We start from the raw sequence: 24,594 nt of genomic DNA, 5'->3' as shown, positions 1-24,594 counted from the left end.
GAAGAAAGCCCTTTCTCTTTGTGCAACAGTGGCATCATTCCTGTGTGATTTCAGAAGTATCTAAAAGACTTTTGGATCATTATATTCTAGGAGCCAATGGCTTGGCCAATCCTCGTGATTTCCTGATACCTGTTGCCTGGTATGAAGATCGCCAAGTGCCAGGTGGTTACACTGTGATTAATAAATACCAGGGCAAGCTATTTGCTGCCAAACAGGTAAAGTAAGTGGCTTGACAGGCAGGGGAAGGAATGAATAATTATTAAGCACATTCTGATTGCCAGGGCTTGTGCTAAGTATTTATATACATTATTTCATCTTTACTACATCACTAAGATATTACAATAAGGTACTATTCGCCCTGTTTGTAGTCAGGAAAACAGTCCAGGTAGTGATAACTTACCAAATGTCACAGTAAATGACAGAATCAGCATTCAAACCCATATCTTTCTGACTCCAAAGGTCATGCTGTTTCTATTCATCAAGCAATAAAAAACCCCACAATACCTAGGTCTCTATAACTGGTGGGGGAACATAATAAACAGGCAGGGAGGTACGGCCTGAAAAGGAAAATTAATTTATAGCAGTTCATCTAAGACTTATATTTATCAATAGTCACCATATTTCAAATACAAGCAATGACTGATAGAAAACAAGCAAAACTCAGTTAATTAGTTTGACTTGGTTGATAGCACCAGACTGGTAAACTCAGGAGATAAGCAAAGGCATTATCTATAGCCATACCACCCGGAACATGACCAATTTCAATTGATAAACAAAGGCATAGATAATAATAATTTTAAAATAATAATATAATATGTAATATACATTATTACCTAACTTACTGGATATATAATGTAGTAGAATAAAGTAACCATGTAATAAAAATAATCCAAAGATCTATTCTATTTACCATTATTCATTTGATTTATTTTTGCCCATTTAACTTATTGCTTATATGTTGCTAAGGCATGTTATTTTCTTTGGACAGCAACTAGAAGGTATGCTAACCAGCAGAGGCCAATCAGTTTTGCATTTAAAATTAACTTCTGAGGGTTAATTGCCGTCCTCATTGATTCATAGTCACCCTCGTATTCTCTGGATTGGATTTCTTAAAATGCAATTCAGAGACTATTTGCATCAGAAATTCTCAGGGTGGCTTGTTTAAAATGCACATGCTTAGATACTACTCCAGCCTGGCATAAATGATAACCTCTGGAAATTCAGTGTGGAAATCACATTCATTTAAAGCATATTCCCTGTATTGTATATGATATACATTTGACAGAGAAGCACCATTCTAGAGGCGGCCAGCAGCTCCATGGATTTCCACTTTCTAAGTGAACTCTATGAAAGTCGTTCTCCCTTGTGTGCCATGATCTGTGCCCTGGGAGACTGACCTCCATGGACTGTATCACCTGGACTCGCTAGCCTAACTACCTTCCTATAACAGAACAGCGATCCTCTCTTAGGGCAGACCCAAGAAGCATCACCTTAGGATTGCTCTGAAATCTCAAGTTCTTGGGGCTGGAACTCTTAGAGAACTCCTCACCATCCTCACTCATCAACCCAGGAACTAAATCTACCAGATGCTCCTCTGAGAGGTAGTTACCTGGAGAGCAGTCACAGCCAGTGCCTGCCCTCAGCACTGGAAACCCAGACAGTGGCCCAGATTGTCAGAGAATTGCTGGCAGCCACAGATTCTCACCATTGCATTAATATTGTTGAAAAGGCACTACCTGGCTGTGCTTCTGCTGCACATGTGATCAGAGGCAGCTGTAGCTTAGGAACTGGAAGAATAGGGTCAGTGGCTTAGGGAGGACAGTTTGAGAGAAAGTAAAGCAACCATAGGATGATTCAGGGTGATATTTCTCCCAAAGGATGGTATTATTAAGTTATGCAAACAGAATCAAATCAAGAAAGAGACAGTAATGTCAAGTACAAACTGAAGAATCATAGCTATAAAAGTATTATGTGCTAAAATCACCCTTTCCTGCTTTTTCTTTTTGTTGATCAGGATGTCTCCCCATTCAATGTTGTGGCTTGGCATGGGAATTACACCCCCTACAAGTACAACTTGGAGAACTTTATGGTCATCAATTCAGTGGCCTTTGACCACGCAGTAAGTCTGGCCCATGGAGGAACCCTGGGGAGAGGGTACCTTTAGGTTGGAGAGGTCCACAGTAGATACCTGGTGTTCACAGACTCAACTTTTCCAGTGTTGCCTTGGAAGCTTGAGACTTAAGTCATTTGTCATTGTGTTGACAGGAATTTGAATCATCTGCTGCAAGGCTTCAGTGAAGGAGTAAATAACCTACCAGAGGGAGATCCAGACTAGACACTCAACATTCACCCTGCCACACAGCTCAGTTCTCTACAGGGTACTCACAGTAACTTTCCTTCCTGGCTAAGAATACGATTTCTTCCTAGACAATGTATCCCAGTAAGAAAACCAACTGCTAATGTCAGTGATGGAGTATTTGATAAAGGAAAATTCCTAAATTTGGAAATTTCTCTGTCCTGCTCATAAATACCAAAGGTCTGCCTGCCCACTTCAGAGCTTCCACTCCTGGCTCTTTTTAGCTGAGATGGGATTGACAGCTCTCTTCTGAAGTTACTCGTAACATTCAGTGCTTGAATTTAAACCAAAGAAATTCTAGAGTATGAACTCGGTCATATTTTTCACTCAATCAGGGACTGCAAATAGGTCCCCAGTCTACAGTGCAGGCTCCCAAGGACCCACTTCCATGATAAAGTGCTAGTTCTGAGATCCTGGGGGAAAGTTCACTTTGCATAATAGATTAACTTAGCCCACAACCTAGAGGGGCAATTAGAGCAGAAGTCAAAGAATCAAAGACAAAACGATTACTCTAAGCCAGTTCAGCTTACCTCTTGGGACTCAAAACTACCTTTCTGAAGAGCAGCAACTCGATAAAATCAAGAGACAAGAAAATGAGGCATCATGCCCAAAGCAGCAAAAAAAGGATCCTGAGACACTGAAAGAGCTTTTTTTGAGCCTCACTGCCTTTTAACAGTTTCAGATCATTTCTCATGACAGATGAAGAAGTATTCATTCTTGCAGCATTAAGGGTTTCTTGGCTTGCATTTACACAGACAGTTTCCTTTGTACTGCAGCTATAGTCATTTTCCCAAAATTCAGACCTGATCTTTCTAACACTACATTAGAAACCTTTGCAGGTTCCCTGTGGTTTAGGATTAAGTCTGAGCTTTGAAGCGTGGTGTCCTATGCTCTTCACCATCTGGCCCTGGACTTATTTCCCAGGACCACCTCTGCTCCTCTCCCTCCTGCTAATGCACTCTGAGCTTTAGCTTTCTTGCTTCTTAACAAAATCTCTGTGCATTTTGACGTCTTTCCTGTTTTCTATGCTTAAAATGCCTTTTTGCCTTTTCCTTCCTTTCCTTCCCTTCCCTTTCTTTTTTCCTACCTTCTTCCTTCCCTCCCTTCCTTATTCCCTCTCTTTTTCTTTCTTTCTGCATTCATTCTTCAGGACCCACCTCAAATATCACCTCCTTTGTGAAGCCTTCCCTGATCTTCTCAGGAAGAGATACGCACTCTGTACCCCTTTGGCTCTCTATTTACAAAGATAGATCGCTCTTGGCACCTTGCTGTGATTCTTCAGACACTTGTTTCGTTACTCCTTCTGTCCCCATCACACACACTTGCCGCCGCCACCAGTGGTGCTGAAGGGCCAGGAATAGAGTTCAATCATCTTTGAATCCCCAACCCTCACATGACATCAGAAAGCAGACCTGATCACACTGATTGCCATTAAATTTGAATCTCAATCTTTCCACCGAAAGAGTCTAACGTTCTTTACAAATCATAATATTGTCCCCCAACCTATTCCCTTCTACACTACCACCTCCCAGATGAGTGACATATTAATATTTTAGGCCTGAGAGTCAAACAAGGGTAAAAAAGCCATGAGGATACCGTCTGGAATCTCAGTGATTGCTCCAAAGAGATGTGCATCCTACATCTATCCCAACACTCAGATATTATTTCTATTTCCACCTCACTCTGAGCATCCCTTCTGCCAAGAGCTCCCTGCAGCACATGCCAGCTCCAGTCACTCTGACCTGAGGTTGGGAGGCAGGCACTGCCGGTTCTCAGACCCACAGGGTAGTACTTACATGAAATGAGGGCTCAGCAGGGTGAAAAAGCTGCTCAGAATCCCCTTAGCTGCTGTTAATTCCTTTTGCTTCAAGCACAGCAGGAGGGGAAAGTCAGATGAGTGATTACTGCACCTCGATGACAAGCCCAGACTTCATAGCCTGGCCTGCAGTTTGATCAGAAATTACAGTGTCACTTGAAAACCCCTTCAGCATGGGGGATGTGTGTCATTGTTGGTCACCTCCCCCTTCATCGTGTCTTCAGGCTCTCCTTGTCCTTCCTTTCCCAGGACCCATCCATTTTCACGGTATTGACTGCTAAGTCTGTACGCCCTGGAGTGGCCATCGCTGATTTTGTCATCTTCCCACCTCGATGGGGGGTTGCTGATAAGACCTTCAGGCCTCCTTATTACCACAGTAAGTCATTTTGCAAGTTACATTTGGGAAAAAAAGAAAGAGAGAGAGACAGCTGAGTGGTCAACATGACCCCTGGGGAACACTGCTAGAGGTATTTCTAGAGGCAGGATGTCCTGCCCTGGCTGCAGTTCAGAATCCTGCCTCCCAAGGCCCAGTGCTGCTCCCTAGACTGTTAGCTTCTTAAACATCACAACTTGTGATGTTTGGCATCAAGTTGGCAGTGGCATGTTGACTCTAAGGAGAAAACCCTGTGTAATGCCTAGAGCCCAGTTCCTCTGGCCCCTAAGAGAGGCATAAAGGCTGGTAAAGCTTGAAGCAAGACATTTCTTTACATTTCAGATGTAAAGGGAGGAGGATCTGTGGGCTGTTGTTGCTTAGTTAGTTGTTTGGGGAAAGTTCATTATCTAAGTCTGACTCAAGGGCCAATAAAGTGTGCCTTCTCCAATGGTTTTGAAAGGGAAAAGCAGATTGCAGTCCACACCAGGGGATGGATCCTATTCTAGAAGCAGTTTCTGCAAAGCAGTTGTTGTCTAGAACAGAACTTATCAAATCTATTATTTTAATTTTATTAATATTATTTTTATTTGGTGAAAAGTGAAAGTGTTAGTTGCTCAGTCATGTCTGACTCTTTGCAACCCTGTGGACTGTAGCCAACCAGGCTTTTCTGTCCACGGAATTCTCCAGGCAAGAATACTGGAATGGGTAGCCATTCCGTTCTTCAGGGGATCTTCCTGACCCAGGGATTGAACCCAGGTCTCCTGCATTACAGGCAGATTCTTTACTGGCTGAGCCACCAGGGAAGTTAAAAATTATTGACCCTTTCTTTATGACTCTGTAATAAGTTCTTCAAAAATATTAACACATTTAATTCTCATAACTGTTGTGAGAGATAGGTATCATTATCCTTTTTTTTTTTTTTTTAAGAAGATGCAACTGAGCTGTGAAGGATCAAGGCCTCACAGCTAGTTAAGTGGTGGAGTCAGTGAAGTACAGGTGAAGTACTGGACATGAAGACAGTCCGATGCCAGAGCAGACAGTCATGGGCATTAATGGATGTCCCCAGCACAGTGCCCAGTGCATGATATGCATCCAATAAATATTTATTTAGCAAGTGAATGCATCACCAAGAATGAATAAAGTTAACTCATGGTGTACTTAATGAAGGTGGCATTTTTAATTGTGCAGTAGCTAGCTATAAATTCAACCTAAATGTCAATGCACAATTCTCCTTTCTGGAGATTGCACTTTTGTACACAGAGTTCTGGAAAGACTCTGAGGTGCATTTCAGCTGTAACATTCTTTAAAAAAAAAAAAAAAAGCCCCTTTCTTTAGTTAACCTCAGCACTTTCTGTCTCTCTGAGGCTTTTCTCTATATGTGCCCAGGTGCCAGGGCTTTGACTAAAATGAGCATTGTAGGTGTTTGCAGAGGGTGGAGGACAAAGGCCTTCAGAATGGAAGAAGTTTACTTCATGGTCAAATGTCAGCATCGCCTTTTTCAGGTGACATCAGCTGAAAAGGATGCAATTGGTTTAACGCTTCAAAGACACCAGATACTTTGTGAATAGAGATATAACAAATTTTGTCCTTTCTGAGAAATATCACAGCCATCAAAGCCCATCACATGTCCTAACTGTTCTCCTCCTAGAAGTTAGTCCCCTAGAGGACCTGTTGTCAAGGCGAGAGGCTTGGTCTGGATTATAGTCTGACTCTCACATACTAATCCTTGGTACTTCCCTATTTCACATAGTTCTGTATGGAGGGGGCTGTATGTGCCAGAGGCACTGGTTTTCAAATTTTAACATATGTCAGTGTCACCTGGAGAGTTACAATATAGATTCCTTGGACCCACCCTCAGAATACCCAGTGTAGGGCCTGAGAATCTGTGGGTTGTTTTTTTTTTTTTTTCCTAATTGGAGTATAATTGCTTTCCCATGTTGTGTTAGTTTCTGCTGTACAATGAAGTGAATCAGCTAGATGTATCCATCTATCCTCTCCCTCTTGGACCTCCCTCCATGAGAATTTGCATTTGTAACAAATTCCTGAGTGATGTTAATGCAGCTGTTCCAGGAACCACACTTTGAGAGCATTCAGTTCAGTTCAGTTCAGTCGCTCAGTCGTGTCCGACTCTTTGAGACCCCATGAATCACAGCACGCCAGGCCTCCCTGTCCATCACCAACTCCCGGAGATCACTCAGACTCACGTCCATTGAGTCAGTGATGCCATCCAGCCATCTCATCCTCTGTCGTCCCCTTCTCCTCCTGCCCCCAATCCCTCCCAGCATCAGAGTCTTTTCCAATGAGTCAACTCTTCGCATGAGGCGGCCCAAGTTTTGGAGTTTCAGCTTCAGCATCCGTCCTTCCAGTGAATATTCAGGACTGATCTCCTTTAGAATGGACTGGTTGGATCTCCTTGCAGTCCAAGAGACTCTCAAGAGTCTTCTCCAACACCACAGTTCGAAAGCATCAATTCTTCGGCGCTCAGCTTTCTTCACAGTCCAACTCTCACATCCATACATGACCACTGGAAAAACCATAGCCTTGACTAGACGGACCTTTGTTGGCAAAGTAATGTCTCTGCTTTTGAATATGCTATCTAGGTTGGTCATAACTTTCCTTCCAAGGAGTAAGCGTCTTTTAATTTCATGGCTGCAATCACCATCTGCAGTGATTTTGGAGCCCCATAAAATAAAGTCTGACACTTAAGAGCATAAGGGGATATAAAAATCACTTATTAGTAGAATGCTTTTTTAAAAAATTTCTCACTATCAGAGAGTTGAATTAGTTGGTGTTGAGGTGGAACCTAAGAATCTGCAATTTGAACTAGCGAGTCAGGGGTTCTGATGCCGGAGCTCTACAGACCACACGCTGAAATATGCACGTGGCCTGGGGCTTGTCTTCCCCATCCAGGTTCCCTACTCTGCTACAGCACTCAACCCACTGAGTGACTTCAGTTTGTAATTCAGGCTTCCTGAAACAAGTGACCTCATGAAATACCTCTTATAACTTCTCTTTTATAAAGAACTCTGAAATAAATTTGGCTCGGGAGAGACAGATCTCAGAAAGGCTTGATTGCCCTGAGTTAGTTGGAAAAGCCACAGAACCCTGAGTTAGAAATTATTTTTTACCAGAGACATTAAAAATAATGCTTTAGCAATAATCAAAATCTTTGCTACTTTGATGTGACTTTACAGAAGTGGAGAATGATTTCTGTAGAAATATTGCCTCCAGTCATCTTAATGCACCTTAGTCAACTGGATTCAGCATTAATCAAAAAGGCAAGGTCTACCTTCCCACTGTCCTTTGAAATATAGAAAATGATGTAGAAATGTCATCACCAACTCACTGCTACCTAAATTCATATTCAGATCAAAGCTGAATTCAGTCTTGCTCTCTTCTTAAAATTAAGCCTTGAAGGTGACCCTGAGGACACATACTAGATGGAGGAGTATGCCAGAATATTTAAGTCATGAGCAGAACTGCTTTTAAAATGTAGACTATATGCTTACAGTTAACTTTCCCCCCTCTATTTCTGCTTCATGGAGAAACAAATAGAGCTATAATCTGGGTCTTGCATCTTCTGCAGGGGCCTGCAGCAACATTTTGGGTTCTGGGCAAAATGGGTATGACTGTTTGGGCAGCTCCACAAAGAAGAGATGGGGACAACAGAGGATGAGATGGTTGGATGGCATCACCGACTCGATGGACATGAGTTTGAGCAAGCTCCAAGAGTTGGTGATAGACAGGGAAGCCTGGTGTGCTGCAGTCCATGGGGTCGCAAAGAGTCAGACATGACTGAACGACTGAACTGACTGACAAGTATTTTGGCACTTGGCTATATTCACACGTAGGAAAGAAGAGTGGAGTATTTATCATGTCAATGTTTAGCTTTGCAAGGTTTGCCAGTGCCATCCATATCTCTCTACTCTGTCTATGATTTGCAGTGTCAGCACTCTCACAGGACTGACTATGATTATGAGGAACATTAAAGAGGCTGCTTCTTACTCATTTCTATCACAGTACTTAGCACAGTGTCCATATATGCTGGTTAGATGGATAGGCAGATGAATAGGGAGGGGAATGGACAGATGAATGGATGGATGTATAGATGGGTAGATGTTTTCAAGGTGTTGTATTTCTTGAATTCTTGCTCTAAATAAAAAGCTTTGTTTAAACAGAAATGTGAGATAGAAAGAGTGGGAACATGGTGATTTTTGTCAAATTTTGTTGATTCCAGGAGGCACAACTAGGACCAAAATACTCAACTTACATGAAAGCAAATTTCCAATTGACTTGGGAGAACTTTCTAATACCCTGAGTCTTCAGTAATATGATAGGTTCCTTTGTTGAATAGAGCACTTCAATTCACAGGAGGCATACAGGTAATTTGTCAGGAAGGATATACAGGTTATTTCTGTATTGAGTAGAAGTAGGGAACCCCTTGGGCTTCCCTGGTGGCTCAGATGGTAAAGAATCTGGGTGCAATGCAGGAGACTGAGTTTGATCCCTGGGTTGGGAAGATCCCCTGGAGAAGGGAATGGCTACTCACTCCAGTATTCTTGCCTGGAGAATTCCATGGACAGAGGAGCCTGGCAGGCTACAGTCCATGCGGTCACAAAGAGTTGAATATGAATGAGCGACTAACACTTTCACTTTTTTTTCAGGGATCCTTTGCAGTATTAAGATTTTCAGGTTCTATGAAGAGAATGTCAATGGAAAAAGAATTAATCTAAGGAAGCATTTTGGAAAATGAAAGAATAAGATGATGTTATATTCAGATACAGAAGATATTTGTTAGAATATATAATATTTATGGATTAGATGTATAGATAATAAGATTTTTTTCACACAAATTATTATTTGATAATGGACTCCAGGTCCAGGGTTCTTTCCTTATATCACATTTCCATCAACACATACACACACACACACACACCCAGCTTTAATTTTCTAATTTGTAACCAGAAATATGGTGATGCCCTGTACTACTGTGAGGCTATTTGGGAAGGAATTCAGATCTGGGAAAGTGGATAATTTTTATATGGGGCTTGTAAGCCTAGATGATGGAGTACATTCACTCTTTATCACGATTTGCATGTTACTTATTATTAATATTCTTGTTTGGGCCCTACTTTTCTTTAGATCTAGCATAATTTCGTTCAGGCAGTGGAACCTAAGACCTCTGTTAATCTACATAGCCATGGAGTAGAGCTTTGCATACCAAGAATTCCACACTAATGAATGTTTTGTGGTTGTTTTCCTGTCTATCTATGTTCTTTATTATTTCTATGAAATTTTATGATTCTCCTCTCTTCTTGACATTCTGTGGAAATAATGTTTGAGAAGTCTAGGTGTTTCGGGTCCTTGCCTTGGATAATAAAAATACTGTTTCAATCTTCCCAGGGAACTGCATGAGTGAATTCATGGGACTCATCAAAGGTCACTATGAGGCAAAGCAAGGTGGATTTCTGCCAGGGGGAGGCAGCCTGCACAGCCCAATGACTCCCCATGGGCCTGATGCCAACTGCTTTGAGAAGGCCAGCAAAGCCAAGCTGGCACCTGAGAGGATTGCTGATGGCACCATGGTAAGCAAGTTAGATATGAGGCTCTGCTGGCCTCTGGGATCCCCAACCTTGTTGCGAGGAATGGCTATTTTTTATTTCTCCAAAGTTACAGAGAAGTCTGGAGAGGAGAGTGTCTGTCTGTATGTTCCTACTTGTGTATGCACACACCCTTTTGTGTATACTAGATCCCTGGTGTGTTAGGGTAAAAAGAGCTTTGTACTTGGAGTCAGGTCTAGGTTTGAATTCTAGCTCTTGTTTCCTGTGTGACCTTGAGGAATTTACGTAACTTCCCTGTGATTCGTTTTCTCCATCTGTAGAAAAGGTAGGGCATCCAGTGCAGCTGGTGTGATCTAACCCTGCTGACTGCGCCACACTGTTCAGACCAAAGGGGGACATTGTTAATACTGTGTCAGGAGTCTTCCCTTATCTGTATGTGGCCCTGTAATATATATTATATACATATATATGTTCTGTCTCAGAGTCACCTCCTGCTTTTTGAAGTCATCCTCCAGGACCACAGCAGCAGGGTTTGCAGGATGTCACTTATAGCTGGTTTCTCAAGCCCAGGAGGGTCAGGAAGCCTTTGCCTGACTATAGTCAGGGCTTGTGAGCAGCAGTTCTCTCATTTTCTTTTGCTCTCCTTTGTAAAGGGATGAAACTGATGGGATTTAAAAGCTATTTTGTATTCCTCCTGTGTCACGCTGTAAACATTGAAACTGAACACAGTTGCAGTTGGCTGCGGTACTTGATTTCATTTTATTTTTGCATTCTTGGAGATAGAGTTTATGAACCACAAGGAGTAATTTTATGCGAAATCATATGCAAACTTGCTTTACATTTTTAAACCAATGCCTTCAATGTTACCTGACTTTAAAATCTATAGCACAGACCGGCCTGACTCCATGCCCAGCTTGCAAACTACCTAAGCAGAGAGCTTATCTGCCCCTCTACCCAACGCAACGCAGATTGCTTTCAGTCCCAACTCAAGGACCAGAGTCCATGAAGCTTATCTTCAGGGGCAGGGTGTGAGTCCCATCTGCCAGACCTCAGCTCCGTTTCCCCTTGCAAGGGCCTCTGCAGTTTCTGTAGAACACTTTGATCTCTGTGCGAGAGCTCTATGAGATACTCATCATCTTAAGCTACTACCTCCAAAAGTTCCTGGGGGTACACAGGCTATCCGATAGTCACCACTTAGCAACCTTGAGTGCACAACCTGGCTTTGGATAATGTTACCAGGGAGCAGTGTTCTGCAACAGTGAAGCACAGGACAGGGCTGTTTTTATGAGGAACAAGACTTTGGGTCTCCCTCCCCATTTCCCATTATGTAATTTGGATCCAGGCTCATCCATATGCCTTATCCTTATACTACTTTGGAATAAATTAACTTCATAATACTGCCTTCATAGCTCAGCTGGGATGGGGCTTTGTTAGTCCAGTCAGACAGGAAGTCTCCTAAGAAGCCGTTAGCAAAGAGACAACAATAATTATGTCCATAATAATGATCTTTATATCTGAATAGTGCTTTATAACATGCCCAACACCTCACATCAAGCTTGTCATGTGAAGTCAAGCAGGGTCCATCATCTGTATCATTGTAGACAAAAAGAAGTTAATACATATTAGAATGTATGCCAGACATTAACAGGGGTTCTCTGAGTTGTGGCACAAAGAGAATTTTTATCTTCCTTTTGTCCATCTATATTTTTAGAATTTCCAACAATATGAGTACCTAAGAATTACAGGTTTTTGTTTTTTTTAAAGCCATAATTGGTCAGAAAATCAGCAGTAGGTGAAGCTGGAATGTCAAGGATGCACAGGGCACTTGCATATTCTTTCTGTTGCAGACAAAACCTGCCTGAACATAGAAGGATACCCACCATTCAGAACCTTCTTGGACAGGGCTTTTAAAAGTGCGACAGCCATTCCCGCTCCCTTCTTCCTGCCTCCTCAGTCACTCTTTTCCTTCTTTTCCCTTCCCTAGCCTATTTTTTTTCAGAGTCCTGCAAAAGAAAGGCTCAAATCCCAAATCTGCAACTTCTCATTACTACCACCTTAGACAGTCACTTCCCAGCTCTGAACCCCAGTTTCCTCATCTGTTAAATGGGAATTATGTTCTCCCTCACATGGACATAGCCACCGTAATGGCCCCTGAAAAGAATAATCCCAGGACTCTCCCACCTCTGCCCTTGGATCTAGCAAATTTAGCTCCATGGTGCTACAAGAACAATGTGATGCTTATGTGCCCAACTCCAGTTTAGTAAGAATAAAACTTGAGTGTCAGAGAAGCTGAGGGTTTCACACAAGCTATTACCCACTTGTAAATAGTAGGACCAGAGTCAGAACCCAAGGCTTGAGTATTTTCTCCTTACCATGCAAGCACATGTGATTTATTACTCAAAGAGTCTACCTACCCATATCGTCTCTCTTCACATCTAGTAAAATGTGTTTTATTATCTGCCTCACTTCCTCTTTCTTGTCTCCATCCGCATTCCCTACAGGCATTTATGTTTGAGTCTTCTCTAAATATCGCCGTCACCAAGTGGGGGCTGAAGACCTCTAATTGTCTGGATGAGAACTACTACAAATGCTGGGAACCTCTCAAGAGCCGCTTCACCCCCAATTCCAGGAACCCTGCAGAAACTAACTAATATCGGAGCATGATGCCATAGTTGAGAATGGATTTGTGTGATTTCCTTCAGAATCTCATGCCCTTTGGTGGTATTCGGGGAGGGGGTTGGTTTAAATGGGAACTCAGTTTCTCATAGTCAAGGAACTTAAACATTTTTAGAAATGTATTAAGTTCTGTCAGCCTAATTACTCAATAAATACTTGCTGGTGTTCTGTGAAATTGACAATTGATAATAATCAGGCATTGACGAGGCAGAGCTGGGGTGATGGGGAATGGGAGTCCACGCATTGGACCAAGTGATTAGGTTCTCCTGGAGTGAGAGGACAGGCAAAAGAACAGAAAGGAATGGGAAGTGGTATTTGTCACTACTTTGTAGTTTGGACACATTTCCCTCACTTTGTTGCCATAGTAGCAGTTTTGATATCCTACCAAATTTTTATTTAACACTGTGAAACGAGAGTCAGCTATGTATCGGGGCCTAAGAACTAGGGTTGCCAGATAAAATAAGATATCCAGTTAAATGTGAATTTCAGATAAATCACGAATAATTTTTAGTATACATCCTGTGCATTACTTGGATATACCTATACTAAAAATTATTTGTAGTTTATCTGAAATTCGAGTTTAACTGATATGCCTCTTTTTTTTTTTTGCCTCGCTGCACAGCATGGGATCTCAGTTCCCTGACCAGGGATCGAACCCTCGCCTCCTGCACTAGAAAGACAGAGTCTTAACCACTGGACCCCTAAGGAAGTCCCACACCTGTGTTTTTATTTACTAAATTTGTCAATCCTATGAGGATATGGAGGTCAAGAGATAAGCATGGTCATTGCCCTTACAGAGATTATAGACAGGGAGACAAAATACACAAACAAAATAATTGCGAGTTGAGAAACATGCAAAGAAGAAAACAAATAGGAACTGAGATGGGAATGACGGGTGGGATGGGCACATCTTTCTTTAGGTCTTTGATGAAGTGACATTTAGCCAGACCTAAAGGATAGGACACCTAGGGCTTCCCTGGTGGCTCAGACAGTAAAGAATCCACCTGCAATGTGGGAGACCTGGGTTTGATCCCTGGGTCAGGAAGATCCCCTGGAGAAGGGAATGGCTACCCACTTCAGTATTCTTCCCTGGAGAATCCCATGTTGCAAAGAGTCGGACAGGACTTAGCAACTAAGCATGATATACAGGTGCTTTGGGAACTGGGAAAGGATAGGAAGGAGCAAGTCATAGGAAAAGTAGGGTTGCTCTGGGGTGGGGTGGGGAAAAGGAGCATTCCAAGAAGAAGCCTTGTGAATTTAAGGAACTAAAAGGAGAGTGAGTGTGGGGAGCCCAGGACCAGGCCATTGCAATAGTCCGGGCAAAAGACACCATTGTCCTGGACTAACGAAGTGGCGGCAGGGACCTAGTGGATAAATCCGTGAAAGCTTTGGACTAGACCTGAAAGAACTCGTTAGTGGACTGGATGTAAGGGGTGTGGGAAAGAGGAGTTGCAGATGGGGTGGGACTACTGTGGGTTTCTGGCAGTGGCATTTCTTGGTCTCAAATGGTGAGCTATCTTAGTAGCTGATGTGCCTTCCCAATGTTCCATACCATACTAAGACATCTTTATTAAAAATTAAACATTGTAAACTAGTAAGACAGTTAATATTTTTAAATAAAAATTTTTAAAATTTTTATTTATTTGCCCAGCATATGGGATCTTAGTTCTCTGGCCAGAGATTGAACCCATGCCCCCTGCACTGGAAGTGTGAAGTCTTAACCACTGGACCACCAGGGAAGTCCCCAGATAAATTTCTAAATTGACCACTACAGCAGGTTGCCAGTGACTCACCTAGACCCCATCAATGATCACCATCTTGTGTTGGCCAGCTGCTTCCAGTTGCCAGCAACACACTCACAATATTGCCTGAGGCCCAAAGCAGAACAAAAGTTCTGAGGAGTGAATGGCCCTGGACACAGTCCTCAACCACCAGAGTGGAAATTAGTGGATAAATTCGCTAGTTCTCTTGTTCCATACCTCTGAGGCTTGTGTTCAGCTGGGGTTCCTGGCAACTTTCAGAATGATTAAGCTTCACTGCCCAAAGTGGCAACTTCTGAAAACATATCCATTAGTAGCTTCCTTCCCTCTTATCTACCCACTCCCCTGTAGTGCTTGCTGGAATCTTCTCTCAAATAACCCCAAACCAGACAACCACTAAATGTTCCCAAATTCCAGCATTTATATAATGAGCTCACTCTAGCAGTGGCTCAGCAATAAATAAAGTGAAAGTGAAAGTGAGGTCGCTCAGTTGTATCCGACTCTTTGCGACCCCATGGACTGTAGCCTACCGTGCTCCTCCGGCCATGGGATTTTCCAGACAAGAGTACTGGAGTAGGTTGCCATTTCCTCCAGGGGATCAAACCTGGGTCTTCCTCATTGCAAGCAGACGCTTTACCATCTGAGCCACCAGGGAAGTCCTCAGGAGTAAATAATCCGCCTGCAATGCAGGAGATGAAGGAGACTCGGATTAGATCCCTGAATTGGGAAGATCCCCTGGAGAAGGAAATGGCAACCCATTCAGTGTTCTTGCCTGAAGAATTCCACCGACAGAGGAGCCTGGCAGGATACAGTCATGGGATCACAAGTCAGACACGACTTAGCAACCCAACAACAACCCTCCTCTTATCCACAAACCTAGAATCTCACTGATTTTGGTTCACTCTGTTATCAGTGTGCTGGCAAAACCTTCCTAGAGCAAAAGAAACATTCTGGGTTTACATCCATTTAGCATCCAAGCCCGTGTACTTTATCTCCCTGTTGCTGGCAGCAACTTGTCAGCAGGAGACAATATTTCACCCAGGCCAGGCTGTTCACGCTAATTAAAAAAAAGATATAGCTTCCTTCTGTTGTGCTTCAGATCAGCTAGAAAGGTCTGTATCATTTCCTTAATTCTCTACTCTTAAAGATACGTTTCTCTATTATTCTCCCAAGAAATAAGCCATCTGTTTGCTTAGAAATTTAAAACTCTTTTTAAAAAGAAAAAAAAAAAAAAAAGGCACCCTGATTAGGTTTCCTCCAATGACTGGAGTTTTCTGCTAGGTATCCTTGACATCTTTATATATTTTCCTGTTAGAATGCCACAGAAGTCTCCCCGCCCCCCGCCTTTTTTTTTCTTTTTGGGAGACTTCTCACAGCCCAGGCTATTGGCAGTGGCTCTAGACAATGGTTCACAATAAGGGTGATTTTGTATCCCTCACCCAAGACATCTGTCAAAGCCTAGAGACATTTTTTTTGTCACAACAGGGGAGGGTGTTATTGGCATCTGTTATGTAAAGGTTAGAGAAGTTGGCAAACCTTCTACAATGCACAGGACAGAGAATTATCTGGTACTGAATGTCAGTAGTGTCAAGGATGAAAAGCCTTCCGGTGGTTTTCATCTTTGCCTGTACACTGGAGCTCCTGGTAGCTTCAGAGACTCCAGGTGCCCAGGGTGTATCTCAGATCAATTAAATTAGAAATGCTGGAGGTGGAATCCAAATGGGAATTTTCTTGAAATCCCTCAGGTAATTCCAATGCGCTGGCAAGGCAGAGGGCCACTGTTCTATTAATAAAAACTACCTTAAAATCAGTATCCAAAACATTCTGTTTGCAATCTTTGAATTCTGGTCCAAATCTGGGCCTCTTGGGTCTACAGAAAGGAGGTGAGAAAAGCTCCCAATGCTTCAGTAAACATACATTGAAATGGGATAGGATTGGGTGTGTAACGAGCAACTACCCAGGAGGAGAAGCCGCAATCAGGCAGTGGTGGGAAGGGCCACTGCCTGCCTCCAGAAAGCACACCCTTTGTTGACCAGATAGGGCACAGAGAGAGATGGAGGAGGAGAGGGAAGGTAGGAAACCTAAGGCCTAGATGTAAACTGTAAGTTAAAAATTAATGTGCAGTTTCTGTGTTGTAATTTTCTAGAGTGATGCAAGAGTTATCACTTCTGAGTTTGAAGGAAGTTCTGCCCTTCCAGAAAGATATTTTACTGCTAAAATGGAAAAAAAAAAAAAAAAAAAGGCTTGAGAGCTGACATTTAAATTTCTTTGTTACATTTAGTAAACAGCTAGGCTTCAATTTGATAGAATCAACTTTATATAACTGTGTGACAATCTGAAGTATATCTAAAATTTATCCTTTTGTGAGTCAGTGTGGTACCTAATTAAGAGGGCAGATGCTGAAACCAGACTGCCTGGACTCAAATCCGGGCACAACCACTTGTTAGCTATGTGACCCTGAATGAGTTATTAACCTTTCTGAGCTTCTGTTTCCTCAGCTGTAAAATGTGGATAAAGATAATACTTACTTCATGAGGAATTCTGACTCTGGAATCCAGATGGTACTTATAGCTGAATGAGCAAGTGACTTAACCTGTGCCTCACTTTCTTCCTCTGAAACAAGGAAATGATTTGTTTCACAAGAATTTGGTAGGGGTTTAAATGAGACCATGGGCTTCCCTGGGGGCTCAGTAGTAAAGAATCTGCCTGCCAATGCAGGAGTTGAGAGTTCTATCCCTGGGTCAGTAAGATCCCCTGGAGAAGGAAATGGCAACCCACTCCAGAAATCTTGCCTGGGAAATACCATGTATAGAGAAGCCTGGTGGGCTACAGTCTACGGGGTCTCAAAAGAACTGGACACGACTCTGACTAAAACAACACAAAATGAGACCGTGCGTTGAAAGCACTCAAACTGCTTTTGGCCTCTAGTGAACACGGGCAGATATAGATATTATTGTTGTTATTGTGATTCAGTGAATACTTATTAGTTTCTGCCTCAGAGAGGCTATTGTGGGGCCTACTATAGGATATACTGGAAAGAGTAAGCCAAGGTCCTTGTCCGTAAATAACTAGCTTTTAGCTAAGGAGGAAGGCATGCACTCTTCTAATGCAATAAGTAACAGAAGCCCAAAGTGCAGAAAATTTAGAAGTACATATTGCCTTTTTCCATCATCTTTTAGGTCTGAAGAAAACCATATTGAGTTTCAATTTAAGATCTCAACAGTGCATATTAATAGCTCAATTAAAGTGAAAGCTAAGACAGAATCTAAAGTGCCTTTGATATAAGTAGTTCGCCTATGACTAACTATAGAGCTTTTCCTGGAGGAGTCTTGCCTAACCATGTGGGCCTTTGGACTGTAATTAGCCTACTCTAGGTTTTTTTAAAATCTAAAATTATATCAGAAGCTTTGACACAACCCACTATAGCACTATAACAGTGATACCTCACAAAATAACCAAGTGTGTGCAATTCTAAATTCTATATAGTCGCTGGAAGAGAAATTTAGCAAATGGGGCAGTTTTGCTCATTCATGAGCATTTAGTGTCCTTATTTTGGATTTTATAAATAAAATTAAAATCTGAACAATTATATTTTATAATAAATAAAAGGACATGGTATCAATTAAGAGTGCATTCAATTGTAAATGAAAATCTAACATTAGTTTAACAACTAAGACTTTATCTCATAAAAGAAGTCTGGGGTTGGCAGGTCAGGACAAGGACAATCATAACAATCATAATACGAAGTTAGCTGGGAGCCAAGTTCATTCTAGTTTTCTGCTCTGCTATTCCTGAATATTTCATTTCATCCCCAAAGAAAGGCAATGCCAAAGAATGTTCAAAATATAGCACAATTGCACTCATCTCACACGCTAGCAAAGTAATGCTCAAAATTCTCCAAGCCAGGCTTCAACAGTATGTGAACCGTGAACTTCCAGATGTTCAAGCTGGATTTAGAAAAGGCAGATGAACCAGAGATCAAATTGCCAACATCCACCAGATCATCGAGAAGGCAAGAGAGTTCCAGAAAAACATCTACTTCTGTTTTATTGACTATGTTAAGACTTTGACTGTGTGGATCACAACAAACTGTGGAAAACTCTTAAAGAGATGGGATTACCAGACCACCTTACCCGCCTCCTGAGATATCTGTATGCAGGTCAAGAAGCAACAGTTAGAACTGGACATGGAACAACAGGCTGGTTCCAAATCGAATAGTGGTGCTGGAGAAGACTCCTGAGAGTCCCTTGGACTGCAAGGAGATCAAACCAGTCAATTCTAAAGGAAATAAGTCCTGCATATTTATTGGAAGGACTAATGCTCAAGCTCGAATACTTTGGCCACCTGATGCAAAGAACTGGGTCATTGGAAAAGACCCTGATGCTGGGAAAGATTGAAGGCAGGAAGAGAAGGAAACAACAGAGGATGAGATGGTTGGAAGGCATCACCAACTCAATGGACATGAGGCAACAAGCTCCAGGAGCTGGTGATGGAGAGGGACGCCTGGTGTGCTGCAGTCCATGGGGTCACATAGAGTCAGACACAACTGAGAGATTGAACTGAACTAAATTGAACTGATTCTTGGATATGTCTTATCTTCACCTCACTTCCATGTTCTAGGTCAGAGGAAGGGAGGAAAGCAAAAGGGTAAAGGAACAGAAGGATTTCTTTTTGGGAAATGTCTTTTATTGAGGAAAGAAAGCCCTCCCTAGTAGATTTCTCTTAGGTTCAGAACTGGGTTACACATCTACCTTAGACCAATCCAGGTTCATTCCCTGGAGTGGGATCATGCCCACTTTCTCTGAGAACCAGCCTCGTAAATAAACCAGGGTTCTATTAGAAGAAAAGGAAGGAGAGTGAGTGTTGACGAGTAAGAGCTGATGCCTGCCATGGATACCTTTTTATGGGAATTCAGCAAGAATAACATGAGAGGTATTGGTTTTGAATCAGATACTTTCATGTTCAAGCTCCAAGAAGAGATAAATCTTCTAATACTTGCTTTACACAGAAAATGCTCCAAATATCTGCCTAATTTCTCTCCAAATACATCCTTATTAAAGGTACAGAGATTTCCCAATACCCTCTACCTTCAGTTATGCATAGCCCACCCCATTATCAACATTCTCCACCAGAGTGGTATGGTTGTTATAACTGATGAACCTACATTGACACACCATCACCAAAAGCCCATAGTTTACTTTAGGGTTTACTCTTGGCATTGTACAGTCTGTGGGTTTGAACAACGCATAATGACATATATCCATCTTTATAGTGTCCTACAGAGTAGTTTCACTGCCTTAAATGCTTTGCCTATTCTTCCTTCCCTTAGTTGCTTCCAGATTATGACCATTACGAATTAAGCGTCTATAAACATCCATATGCAGGTTTCTGAGTAGGCCTAAGTTTTCAACTCTTTGTGCTAATGACAAGGAGTATGGTTGCTGGATCACATGGTAAAAGTATGTTTAATTTTGTAGGAAACTAACAAACTGATGAACTGCGGAAGTGACTCTATCATTTCGCATTCCCATCAGTAATGAACAACAGTTTTTTAAGCAGGGTTCTTGAAGAATTGGACAAGTTGTTGTTCCTATCCAAACCTTTCCTATAGAGTTAGGCTGTGAGACTAGCAGATCTTTAACAGTCCTTCCAGCTCTAACATTCTACCTGTTTATGTACTAGAAACCCTAAGAAAGTACACATGAAGGTCCCTGCTCTTGAAGGCACCATCTATTAATCCCTCCAGGTTGGACTGGGTGTCCTTGCTCAGTATTGGGCTTCTCATAACATCTATCTTTATCCCTTTCAAACAATGGTTGAAAATTGCCCTCTGAAGTCAGGTTGCCCAGATTTCAGTTCTATCTTAGTCCTTATTAGCTAAAGGACTTGTGTAAATTGTTTAACCTCTCAAAATCTCATGATGATGAGATTTAAGGTATTGTTTTAGTAATTATTTTTAAGGTATGTTGGGAGATATGTAAAGCCCTTACTTTATCTTAGTGCCTGGAACACAAGTAAAAGTTTAATGTTGGCTGCTATAATTGTTCTCCATGGTGAGTTCCTCCAAGAAGAAGCTGTATCTTTATACTAGTATCCTCAGTGCTTAGTAAATGACTGCGGCTCAATAAGTATTGATATATGATCAATGCAGAGGGGACTTGATGGTGAGTGTCCTACTAGAATTTAACAGGACACAGGCTCCTCCATCCATACCTCCAGGAAACCAACCATCTCTAGAACCTGAAGACCAACAGCAGCTCCTTCTCCTTGTGTTCTGGCATTTGTCTCTCCTCCTAAAGTCCCTGATGGGACCAAGCTGCTTCTGGACCACCCCTGCGGAGCATGATTTTGGAGCAGAAGCTGCCCATACAGCTTCTAGACATGGCACTGAGGTTACTGAAACACTCCATCTCCATCTACCTTCATCCAAGCTACTCCGTATAAAATACCACTTTTTGATACTGTCTCCAAGGCAATGGCACCCCACTCCAGTAGTCTTGCCTGGAAAATCCCATGGATGGAGGAGCCTGGTGGGCTACAGTCCATGGGGTTGCTAAGAGTTGGACACGACTGAGCGACTTCACTTTCACTTTTCACTTTCATGCATTGGAGAAGGCAATGGCACTCCACTCCAGTGTTCTTGCTTGGAGAATCCCAGGGACGGGGGAGCCTGGTGAGCTGCCATCTATGGGGTCACACAGAGTCGGACACGACTGAAGTGACTTAGTAGCAGCAGCAGCCACCTCACATAAAGAATAAAACCCTCTTTAGAAAACTTTGATTCATGTGAAACATATAAGTAGAAAAAAGTGTTTAACGGTGCAAATGTAGTTTCATAAGAAGTCCCATCTCCCACCTTTTCCTCCTACCTACAATTGTCTATCAGATTGCAGTCCTTGAGTCCCTCCTGTGTTGATTTCTGGAGCAGCCTTAGCCAAGTTGCCTCTTCCCCTACCCCTAAGATTTTTCCAGAGCCTAATTATTAAATAAGAGGAATGATTTAAATGTGATTGGTGGTAAAGAAATTGACCCTACAATGAGAAGGTGATAACTCCTTGTGATTTTAGGAGAAATAGATTTGAACTCTTGTGCAAGTTTGCTCAAGAAATCTCATGTTGCACCAGCCATCTGTCTCCAGGGGTATCCAGAGATCAAACGTCAGACTTTCAGCTTGACTTTAATCTCATAAATCCTGAAACTTGGCCATAAGATCGCTGAGTCTTCTAGGGATGATGGTGTCCAGGTGAATGAAACTGCTCGGTGTCCCTCCAGGCCACAGTGGGTATCAGCAGAAGGGGTCATCTCTAGCTCAGCTAGAGAAATGGCAGTAAACAAGGCAGCCAAAGAGGGAATTGTTGGCTCTATTACAATCCTAGTGATAGGGACAAATGGGTCCTATATCAGAAACATCATAAAACCTTATTTGTCCACACAAAGGTAGAAAGTGGCAATGAAAGCTTTGGAAATTCAGAATCATTGAATGTATTTGTAGGATTATATTTTTACTAATTTTAAAAATGCTGCTAAAATTTTACATCACATTTGATTAAGACAGATTCTTTTTTATTTTTTTAATTTTACAATATTGTGATGGTTTCTGCCATACATCAGCAAGAATCAGCCATAGGTATCCATATGTCCCCTCCCTCTTAAACCTTCTTCCCACCTCCCTCTCCATTCCACCCCTCTAAGTCATCACAGGGCACCAGCTTTGAGTTCCCTGTGTTGTACAGCAAATTTCCACTGGCTATCTATTTTGCATATTATATAAAGTGAAGTAAATCAGAAAGACAGATTCTTGTTCAGAACTCTAATCTCTTCAAATACCCCATTAATGATCCTGAAGAATGTAGAGATAATCAATACCCTGTATTTTCCCCAAAGTTATGAGAAGACTGTGTGCCAGGAATGAGAAAGAAGAAAAATAAATCAAAGGCTGAACCCAATGGGATTTTGATCAGAGCACAAATAATCTTTTTCTTTAGGAAGGATGCATAATAAAGGGTAAAAAAAAAACATAGTACTTAAACAAACCAGGCTGATAGAGAAGCAATATTGTTCCAGAGAGAAGGGATGTCATACAAGGATAAGGAGTTATTAAGAAAACTGGCTCCTCATGCATGACCATAAAGGGGAACTAATAGAGATAATATCTTTAGAATCTCATAAAGCTTTCGACAGGTTCACATCTAAGTGAGTCATCCTGGGATTGGGAATGAGCTGCTTTATTCTGCACTGAGAACCATCTCAAACAATGAAAACAATTTCTGGCCTAAAGTCTTATAACAGCCTGGTACTGGTCATCCTCCAGCCTCTGTTACCCCAAGATGAGTTCCTCCAGGATCCAGAATGATCTTTCAGGAGTGCAAATTCAATAAGCTTACTCCTGCTTAACACTTTCAAAGGCTTCCACTGCTTTAGAACTGCTTTAGAGCTGAACTTGCTACATGTTTGCTTTTTCAGTCTCCCTTGTAGCTCGAACTCACCCATATAACCTAAGCTCAGCCACTCCCATGCCCTGGATTCAGGAGCAAGTGATGGGAAAATACAGTGGCCTTGAGGAACTCTTTCCAGTGGCTGTATTTGTTACACATTTGAGTTCTTGGGCTGAGGCAGCTTACCAGTGTGGGCATCTATGCCCAGTGCCCAGGGCTAGTGGCATCAGTCACATACATGGCAGCACTGAATGCTCACATAAGGTGACAGCTGCTGAGTGTGATTTGGGGCAGTTTATAATGATAAGAACACATTGTTGAGTAATTCTCAATGTTAAACAATTGTTTAAAAAATTCTGCCTATGTCTTTCTGGATACTGCCTTCTTATTCATTATTGGTGCTAGGTCTTCCTTGCTGTGCATGCAGGCTTTAGGTGTGGTGATCGGGGGCTACTCTTCATTGCAGTGCATTGCAGTGGCTTCTCTTGTGGCAGAATACAGGTTCTAGACACAAAGGCTCAGTGATTGTGGCATGTGAGTTTAGTTGCTCCGCAGCACGTGGAAATCTTCCTGGACCAGGGATTGAACCTGTATCCCCCACATTGGCAGGCAGATTCTTATCCACTGTACCACCAGGGAAGTCCTACTGTAAATGTTTTTCCTGTAACTAAGGTGTATTAGAATAACTCTCAGAGGAAAAAAAGACTGGTGTAATTGAGGATTAATATCTTCACCTGTCTAAATCTTAAATCACTAAGAAGACATTTTACAGAAAAATTTGGCAGTGGATCTGAGCAAGCAAACAAAATAAACATAAATGGACAAAAATATATGAAGTTATATTATACTGCAATACTATGGGCTTCTCTGGTGACTCAGATGGTAAAAGACTGCCTGGAACATGGGAGACCCAGGTTTGATCACATCAGGAAGACCCCCTAGAGAAGGAAATGGCAATACACTCCAGTATTCTTGCCTGGAGAATTCCATGGACAGAGATATGAAGTTATACTTAATAAATGAAATGCAAATTAAAACATTTTCATTATTAGGCTTAAAATATAGTTTTAAACTCAGAGTTTAATAGTTGTAATAATAGTTAACACTCACCAAGACCTGAATGTTTGCCACTGTTCTAAATATTTTATAATAACTCATACAATGAGTTTAATAAAAATGTTTTACTAGTTTATCCATTTTAAAGATAAGAAAACAGAATTTAAATATATTCCAGGTCACTTAACCAGTAAGTGGCAGAGCAGGGATATAAAGCTAAGGAGGTCAGGGGTGCGACTGAAAGTTCCAACAGCCAGCCTCCATCCTTAGGTGTGGTTCAAAAGTCACCTTATTAACATAAGACACTTTTTTCTGTTATCTCACTTAGGAAATCCTAAGGGTTTTAGGAGTTCTGTGCCAGAAACAAAGACTGAATATATACTTATTATAAATCATACAACTAATGTTAACAGGATTTCACTTTAATTTGAAGTCATTACTAACTCCTGGCCACCTGGAGTTTCTCGTACTTCGGAAGTAGTAGATAAAAGAAAAAAAAAAAAGGCTATTTATACTGGCAGCACTAAATGACCTTGATTACAAGGAACTAGGGTTGCCGTT

The 24,594-nt window shown here is 41.8% G+C and overlaps 1 protein-coding gene across 1 annotated transcript in view; it reads left to right on the top strand.

Annotated features, from left to right (window-relative positions):
- The window catches only part of HGD (homogentisate 1,2-dioxygenase), a 42,780-nt gene extending 29,823 nt beyond the window's left edge, over positions 1 to 12,957 (top strand). The window contains exons 10-14 of the mRNA XM_027530693.1: positions 91 to 215; positions 2,015 to 2,119; positions 4,422 to 4,548; positions 9,949 to 10,130; positions 12,608 to 12,957. Coding sequence (XP_027386494.1) covers positions 91 to 215; positions 2,015 to 2,119; positions 4,422 to 4,548; positions 9,949 to 10,130; positions 12,608 to 12,757 — 689 coding nt within the window. The 3' untranslated portion in view covers positions 12,758 to 12,957. The remainder of the gene's footprint in view (positions 1 to 90; positions 216 to 2,014; positions 2,120 to 4,421; positions 4,549 to 9,948; positions 10,131 to 12,607) is intronic.
- Positions 12,958 to 24,594: the final 11,637 nt, after the last annotated feature.

The sequence above is a fragment of the Bos indicus x Bos taurus genome, chromosome 1 (genome assembly GCF_003369695.1).
Source record: "Bos indicus x Bos taurus breed Angus x Brahman F1 hybrid chromosome 1, Bos_hybrid_MaternalHap_v2.0, whole genome shotgun sequence".
NCBI classification, from domain to species: domain Eukaryota; kingdom Metazoa; phylum Chordata; class Mammalia; order Artiodactyla; family Bovidae; genus Bos; species Bos indicus x Bos taurus.
Note: the sequence above shows the minus strand (reverse complement) of the source record. Positions and strands in the feature narration are given on the sequence as shown.